Below are 8780 nucleotides of genomic sequence, written 5' to 3'. Positions count from 1 at the left end.
CTAAAGAAAAAGCGAGAGTCTCGAAGGGGTCACAAGTGTGTACACAAAAGAGAACAATAGAACAAAGACTAAGAATATGATGGGATAAAACTTAAAAGACTGAACTCAGCAAAGGTTCTTGTGGTTGTAGCATTGTAAGAGAAACATATGCATTACTCCAAATGAAGCAATGCAGACCACACATAAACAAACAATAAGCTCAATTAAAACTGCAAATTTTACTCTTAGAAAAATAAATGCAAACAGTACATTAAAGCAAACAAAATGATCTGAGATAAATGTTTGTTAGATGACTAGAATTTTGCGGAGTGCCATGGAGGATCGATAATTAATAATTCTACAAAAGCTGAAAACTATACAATTCATTCCTTTCCTCGTTCTTTTGCACAAGACTTTGAAACATAGCTATACAGCTGCAGCCTGCATGTAAAAGCAAGCATTTGAGAACCAATAATAACATCTTTGTAACAAAATCTCAATAGTAACAAACTGCTAGCTTATTGCATATCCATTAGGGTTGGCAAAATACATCGTGACCCGAGGGTCGACCAGTGACTCGACAAGCCAAAATGTGTGTTGTGTCGACCCGCAGGTTCAAATGGATAATATATGGGTTCGGGTTTTTGACACGAATTAATGTTGTGTCACAGGTTAACGCGCGTGACCTGTGTGTCAACTTGTATTGCAGATATGTTTGATAATTCACATTAAAAAATTCAATTCATGTCGTATCGCGTCAACCCATGTGTATGCATGTCAATTTCAAAAAAGAATTGGTATTTTTTATTAAATAAATTCTTAATTTTTTTCATATTATGTCGTGTCGACCCGCTACCCGCAGCGGGTTATGTCAGGGTTCGAGTTTTTAACCTGTCAATGAAAACATGTCGTGTACAAGTTGAGCAGTTTTGTATTCGTGTCGACCCGTTTTGCCATCCTATTTGTTTACTTTCTTGTGATCTACAAGTTGAAATTGCAACAATAATAATGAGACTATGTTTTAATTATGACGTGTCAATCAGTAGGACATATGTTACTCAATTTTGTGGATGGATAAAGCCTATGATGTGTGGAGAGATCTCAGAGAGAGGTTCTCACAATCTGATATTTTCAGAATATCAGATCTACAGGATGACATTTATCGATTGCATCAGGGAGATAGTTCAATATCTGACTATTTCACTCGACTTAAGATTTTGTGGGATGAGTTGGAAGCACTTCAACCAACTCCTACATGCAAGTGTGTACGCCCATGCTGTTCAATTGCTACATGCTATTTATATTGAGTGACATATGTCCTACTGATTGACACGTCATAATTAAAACATAGTCTCATTAAATAATTTGCCCAAAAATTGACCATGGTAAATCAGAAGTTTAATATTTCCAAGTGGTTGCGCACATAAATTGATCAAATGAAATTAATCCTATCATATTTACACCCTTTTGATACTCTACATTATAATATCATTCATCAAAAGTGTGAAACTATGCTTAGTAGTAGAAAGTCCAACACTATGTGAAGCTAAGAAGACGTTTCCCAACATTGGATCTCCCATTTTTGTCCCATAAAATTTTGGAAACCAAGTCAACTTGCAATGGAGTGTGCAAAACATGTGGAGGTGTAACTGGGGCAAAGAATCAATTTGTCTCTCTCAGAAACTCCTGGCTCAGCTGATAATGAGAATGAATTGAAAGGCCAACCTTGCTCAGCTTATTAAAATATAGATAATAACTCATATCAATTTTTTATTTATTTTTTCAAATTTAATGTATAAGTCATGTTTGATTAATCTTAAGAATGAGTCTTATATTTTGTCTTTTGAGTAGTTTGAGAGATGATTACACTAATATATTAATTTTGTTGGTTAAAGATAATGAAAAAAAGTAGAAATAATCTACATACTTATACAAATTGTATTAATTCGTTTTGCATGTTTACGCTCTCCAAATGATCAAAATTATTATATTATCTAATTATTCATAATTATATCTTAAAAAAAAATTGAGTTTGGCGTGAAAGTGAAGTCATGTGTGGCATGGAAACATGATTTTTTGATTTAAATTTATAAATGCAACTCAAGTGCCATCGCCCCACAATTAACTGATATTTTAAATTTTTCTTGACTTTAATTTTCTCATTCTTCTTAAATTATTATATAATGTAATTATGTATTTTTATATTATTAAAGAATTCAATTTTAATTCCTATAAATATATGAAAAAAATTATATTATTATCCAATTGAAAATGTATTATTATATTTTAACATTATAATAATATTATAATTACTAGTTTATTAACAATAATGTCTACTTTTTCCTTTTTTTTTTTAAAATGATTGGTTATTAGTGATTATGAATTTTAATTTCTAGGTATTGTTTATTTTCTATTTTTTTTAATTAATATCACTGTATAAAATAAATAAATAAATAATTTTATAAAATATATTTAGCTAAATAATTTCAAGATATCAACAAATAAAAAATTATAATATCAGTTTGATTATGATATTATTAAATTTATAAGTATTTTTTTATTTCAGCGCTATATGGGAAAAAAAATTTACATGACTTTTTAATAATATTATGTATAAAAATATATTTTTGTTTAAACATTACTTCAAATAATTTTAAATCCAAAAACAAAATAACTTTACAAAGTCATGATACATAGACAGTTTTATATTTTTATTTTTGTAAATGTTATACAAACTCCAATGAAATGAATGGATGAGCACTAAGAGGCCCATGGTGTATCCCAATATGTGTGGCCCATGAAACCACATTGTCTTGTCTCTTAAGCCATTAACATTAACCTTAACATCAGAGAGTATATTGAATTGATATTTTAAAGGATTTTAATAGATTATTTTTGAACAAAAATCTATTGGTATTTAATTAGGATTTTAAATGATTAAAAAAAAGTCATGTGGTATCTGATTAGGATTTTAAAAGATTATTTTAGAATCTGTCCAAATCCGTTAGTATTCAATGAGAATTTTAAACAAAGGAAAAACAATCATTTGGTATTCAAAAATCTAATGATTTTAATGGATTTTCTATTAGTGTGGATTTCGTGAGACTTTCTAGTGAGAAATATAAATAGTTTCACAATCTCACCTTAACCCATTAGATTTCTTGAGATTTCTCTATTGCAGTGTCTTATTCTTTCTTTGGCGAGTCGACTTGCTTGCCATAGAAGATTAATCAAAGCTCAAAAGCAGTAGATTTTTGAGCGATTTTCATCACAAAACAACAACCCAACAAGATTTTCATCTAATCCATCTCAAAAACAATTTTTGAAAGTTTAAAAAATAATTTTTCAAACTATTGATCACGATTTTTCTTGTCAAAAAAATGTATAATTTTTGTATTAAAAATAACATAAGACAATGGGAAATCAATAAAGGAACAAAAACTCTCAAACTATTTTTCGTTTTAAATCAATGGAACAATATCGATGTAAAGAAATATTGAAACTTGTATAATATGAACCTTTTGTTTAATAACAATACATTCATGAACAAAATTCCTCCGCTATAAGAAACGATTTCAAACAATTTTTGTGTCAATAGATCACTAAAAACCTATTTTTCAAAAGTCCCAACGCAATTAAGGTTTCAATGTATCAATTGAAAATAATTTGAGAAATTTTCTAAACTTTCATGTAATAAAACTCATAAATTCAGAGTTCAAAATTTTCTTGGAATACGCAATGAAAACATGCATATGATATATGATTAGAAAACTCTCATTACGTAGAATAAAAACTCCAAGGTTTACAAGATCAATTGCAAAAAATTTCAAATGAAATTTTATCATGAATTTTACTAATTAATAAAATTATATTAGGTTTTACTTTTTTTATTAATATCATTGCATTTCTTTGTTATTTTTTTATTGACTCTTGTAATTTTGAATGTTTGTTAAAAATTCATATAATTTTTTAAAATCTTATAAATCCATATTTCTTTTCAAATTTTATAAGTTCTATTAAAATCCTTTAAAATTCAATCTTATGAATTCTTGACGGTAAAAAGTATCTTTTGAAAAAGTCTTTGAAATTCCTCCCATTCAAAATAATATTTTAAAATCTATTACATTTTTTATCTAAATTTTTTTTTTTTTTTAAATTCTAATCTAATACACAACCTTAACCTTAACCTTAAGCTTGACCTACATCTACATAAACATAAACATAAACATCGCAGTCAAAACAAAATAGGGTTTTTTTTTTTTTTTTTTTTTGAGGGTTTTAGAAACGCATAAAACACATATAGAGGATATTATATCTAACATCTAGGGTTACTCTTCTCTTCTCTTCTCTGCTCCCAAAACCAAAAGAAACTCTCTTTCTTTCGTTTTCTCTTCTGAATTCGTAAGCCATGGAATCGCCCGGTAACGACCATGTCCTGAGTGGTGGAGAACCCAACGACGTCGTTAGACCCTTTTCCCACAGACAAGAACATGAACAAGAACAAGAACAACACCACAATTCCCAACCTCTTACCGGCGATGGTGCCAGTCCTGGGTAACTTTCTCTCTCTCCCCTCTCCTTTTCTTTTCTTTTCTTTCTCAATTATGTCTGGTTTCCGAGAAAATTTTAAAATTGGAACCTTGAGAAACCCCAACTTAAAAAGAATCTTTTTTTCGTATTTTCTTGCAAAAGGGTATTTTTGTTGCATTTGTTTTTATAGATTAGATGTCAATATTGTTAGATTTGGTTCTAATTTCACTCGACCCCATAATTTGCAGAAAGATATTTATAGGTGGTTTAGCGAGAGAAACGACCATTGGTTAGTGCTTGCTTTGTCTTTATTTATAATTATAGTTATTGGGGTTGTAAATCCCTTCTCTATGTTATGTAGATTTTTAGAGCTTTGTGCTTTGGTTTCTTACACCTTTGGGTTGTGCTTCATATTGCAGCTCAATTTATCAAGCACTTTGGTAACTATGGTGAGATTACGGATTCTGTCATCATGAAGGACAGGAAAACTGGTCAGCCTCGTGGATTCGGGTTTATAACGTATGCTGATCCCTCTGTGGTTGATAAAGTCATTGAGGATACTCATATTATCAATGGCAAACAAGTATGTCTTGCATTTGATAATGTCTTTGCTTAGGATTTTACATGTTTTGTTTTGATTATAGTGATTAGTGAATGGATACTTTACTGGCTCTTACGGTTTTGGGATCATATATAGGTTGAAATTAAGCGGACCATACCAAGGGGAGCTGTTGGCTCTAAGGATTTTAGGACAAAGAAAATTTTTGTAGGTGGGATTCCTTCAAATGTGACTGAAGGTAGGTTGTCTCTTTAGTTAGCTGATTTTTGCTGCTTGACCGTGAGGTATCAACAAGGGGGACACATTACAACACCTTGAGAGAGTAAACTCCAAAATATTTGGACAGTATGGACTTAAAAAATTGTTTAAGTTTCAAATTCTATAATTCAATGTTTTTTTTTATATGAGAGTACTGTTTAGGATCTGTCAGAGGTTTGCTCTGATATTGTACGCAGACAGAGATCCCATATTGTAGTGTACCAGATATGTTCAAGCTTTCTTCATTTAGATAGTCTTCTTATGAACCCACTTGCACACACATAAGTCACATCTGTGCAGATGTGAATGATGTGTCATGTGTATATGGTGGGTGATGTGTAAGTAAATTAACTATTTTCATTTTGATTTCCCTTGCTCCCTTTAAAGCTCAGTTAAAAATAATTCACTAAATAGCGATTATTGATTTGGAAAGTGACTTGTTAGTTATGAAATAGCTGCAGCCTGCAGCAAATGGCACCTTGCTTCAGTTGATATTGTTTTTACTCAGAGATGCACTTGTGCAGATGAATTTAGAGACTTCTTTACACGCTATGGAGAAGTCAAAGATAACCAAATAATGCGGGACCACTCCACCAATCGATCTCGTGGCTTTGGGTTTGTCACCTTTGACTCTGAGGAAGCTGTTGATGATCTTCTATCTATGGGGAATAAGATTGAGTTTGCTGGAACTCAGGTGAGGAATCTTTTGTTCAAAACTAGTACCTGCATTTCATCATTGTACCTTTGGGATATAGGATACAAGGTAGTAAAGGGCTCTGACTGTAGTCATTGACTACCAAATCTTGAGGGTTAATTTTAAGTTTGAAATTGTCTTGGATGAGAGTTTATGTTAAAATGGCAAGAAAACAGTATAATTTCTGCTTCTTGGTTTGCTCAGTACCCTGATTGGATTTTTTTTGGTATTTGTTTTTGTGGAATCCCAACTCTTCTAATAGTTTAAGCTTTTAAGTGGAGGCTCATTAATGGCTTTGGTGTTCATGTCCACAAAATAGTTTCCATGAATCATTATTAACTTTAACCAATACTTTACTGTCAATAATAAAGGAGCCATGATTTCCGATTTTCCTATTGAATTCAATATACCAGTTGCAATGTACTTCACACAAAAAATATGAATTGCATAGTTCTGTAACATCTTATGCATCTTTATTTTTTTGTTAGTAATTACTGCTTTCAGTGGTAGAGTGGATTTTCTTTGGGGCCCAATAAGGGGGCATTGGTTTTTGGATAGAATTAGTGAGCTTCACTTTTTCTTTGATGGGAAACTTTTACTGTAGAATGAAAAAGTGTATGGCAAGGAAGTTCAAACATATTTCTTTCTTCCTTAGAATTGGGAAATCACCTTTTGTTTATTTGTTTATTTATCTTCGGGGTGGGGGATTAGGTTTAGTGTTTCCTGATACATTGTCCCATCTGCAAGAGTTTGTTTCCTTGAGTAGTACATTGGCCTGATCTATCAACCTTGAGGAGAGGTATTTCTTAGTTCTAAGTCTAATTGTTTGAACTACAGTTGTGGATTGGTGCTTTATGAATCACAAACATTGTTGACATTGTACTTAATTTATTTCTATGATTTGACTGAGCAAAAAACTTCTTGAATTGTTTTGTCTATTCAGTCTATTTTCATTAAATGCAATTTTTTTATCAATAAAGGAACTGCTTTATCTTTCCTTTCTAGGTGGAAATCAAGAAAGCTGAACCAAAGAAGCCAAACCCACCACCTCCATCATCCAAGCGCTATAATGACTCAAGGTCTTCATACAGTGGTGGTGGATACGGAGATGCTTATGATGGGTTTGGTGGCAGCTTTGGTGCTGGTGGTTACAGGTCTGCTGGTGTCTATGGTAGGGGTGGTGCTTATGGTGGCTATGGAAGTGAATTTGGTGGGTATGGAGGATATGCTGGTGCAATGGGACCCTATAGGGGAGATCCTTCCCTTGGGTATGCAGGTCGTTATGGTGGAAGCTTTAGCAGAGGCTATGATCTAGGTGGGTATGGTGGACCTAGTGAGAGTTATGGAGCATATAGTGGTGGTGCTGGTGGTGGGGGTTCTTCTGGTGGTGCTGGTGCCTATCAAAGTGGCTATGATGCCAGTCTTGGGGGTGGATATGGAGGGGCTAGTGGAGGCTCCTTCTATGGCAGCAGAGGAGGATATGGTGCTGCTGGTCGATATCATCCTTATGGAAGATAGAAGCTTGTAAACCAAGCATTTTTAGTCTAGGACTGATATATCTAGCATCAAAGCAAGTTTGTAGTTTGTGTTTGCTTCTTCAGTAGGTTACATATTCTCATTTTTTTTAAAAAGAATTGTTAAGGATACTTTCATTTGTCATAACATCGTTTTTCAGCTTTAGAAGTCCAAACAATTTTTCTTTTTTTTTGACCCCTGTTGAAGTCTGTTTTATGAATGATGTAAGAGCTGCAAATTGTGCAGATGGTTGTATTCTCAATCTTGTTCGTTATTACTTGTTGTAACGTTTGTTACTTCTGCTTTTTTGTTTATTTAATTTGATGAATGACTCCTTCAAACTGATATGTTATTTTATCAAAGTAAGTATGAACTCGTTTATCTTTTAGAAGTTTAGCAGCGATTACCTTGGTTCCTAATAATGCTCAAGACTCACCGTTTTTCTAGAACTACGAATGTTTGCTATAATCTTTTTCAGTGGTTAATATGTTTGGTGCCTGGTGAATATTATCAGGTGAAATAAAATTCTTTTAAATCAAAATTTTCAATATAAATTCTTTTAGTAAAATAATCTCAATTAAAATTTAAGGGGGTGAGCTGGTATTCGAATTTAATGGGAAGTGATTTTAATCTTAACTAGAATTTAAATCAAGCTAATTGAATACCAGAAGGAGAGTTTGTGTTTGAATGTGGGCATTTCAATTAGATAATGTAAGTTTTAACAATTTAAAAGGCTTGGATTAAATAAAATAAGGCATTTGTTAGAGACGAGAGCTCCGAATTTCATTTGCATTTGCTTCTAGATGTTTTTTTTTTCTTGGGTGTCCTATCCATTTAGATAAGGCTAATCCAAATGGAGTAGAGCATTTTGCTACTAATCCCAAATTGTTTCGCAGTGTAAATAGGTTAGGTTTTGATTTAAATAGATTAGGCTTGTGTAAAAAAAATATTGGATCTGATCTGGCCTGTTAGTCTATGTAGACCCTAAATTACAAGTCTGGCCTTATCTATATTTACGAAATAAAAGTCTTGTCCTTGGCCTGTTAGTCTGTTTAAACCTATTAAACATTCAACATTAAAAGAATAACTAAAATAATATTACTTTATTATTCAAAATTATTAAAATAATAATTTTATTTATTTTATTTAAAGTAAATAATATGATATAGACCGACCTATAGACTTATAGACCCGACATGTACAAAAAAGTCTATGACCTGTTTTTTAAATAGATTTTCTTAAAAG

General features: G+C 31.9%; 1 protein-coding gene across 1 annotated transcript; it reads left to right on the top strand.

Moving 5' to 3' along the window:
* The first annotated feature begins 4312 nt into the window (after positions 1-4312).
* LOC133301842 (heterogeneous nuclear ribonucleoprotein 1-like) lies at positions 4313-7817 on the top strand. The gene is made up of 6 exons (XM_061501548.1): positions 4313-4533; positions 4758-4798; positions 4929-5092; positions 5207-5306; positions 5851-6020; positions 7026-7817. The coding sequence occupies exons 1-6, from the start codon at positions 4388-4390 to the stop codon at positions 7536-7538; spliced, it is 1134 nt and encodes a 377-aa protein (XP_061357532.1). The 5' UTR covers positions 4313-4387; the 3' UTR covers positions 7539-7817.
* Positions 7818-8780: the final 963 nt, after the last annotated feature.

The sequence above is a fragment of the Gastrolobium bilobum genome, unplaced genomic scaffold (genome assembly GCF_033153095.1).
Source record: "Gastrolobium bilobum isolate Gb01-03AN ecotype WA unplaced genomic scaffold, APGP_CSIRO_Gbil_v1 utg18793, whole genome shotgun sequence".
In the NCBI taxonomy this organism is placed as follows: domain Eukaryota; kingdom Viridiplantae; phylum Streptophyta; class Magnoliopsida; order Fabales; family Fabaceae; genus Gastrolobium; species Gastrolobium bilobum.
This window is presented reverse-complemented; position numbering and strand designations above follow the sequence as displayed.

Bases quoted from the DNA above. Each gene is read 5' to 3' on its own strand.
- LOC133301842 (XM_061501548.1), top strand. From the start codon at position 4,388: ATGGAATCGCCCGGTAACGACCATGTCCTGAGTGGTGGAGAACCCAAC. The intron at 4,799-4,928 runs GTTAGTGCTTGC...TTCATATTGCAG, and splicing joins AGCGAGAGAAACGACCATTG to CTCAATTTATCAAGCACTTT. The intron at 5,307-5,850 runs GTAGGTTGTCTC...GCACTTGTGCAG, and splicing joins TCCTTCAAATGTGACTGAAG to ATGAATTTAGAGACTTCTTT.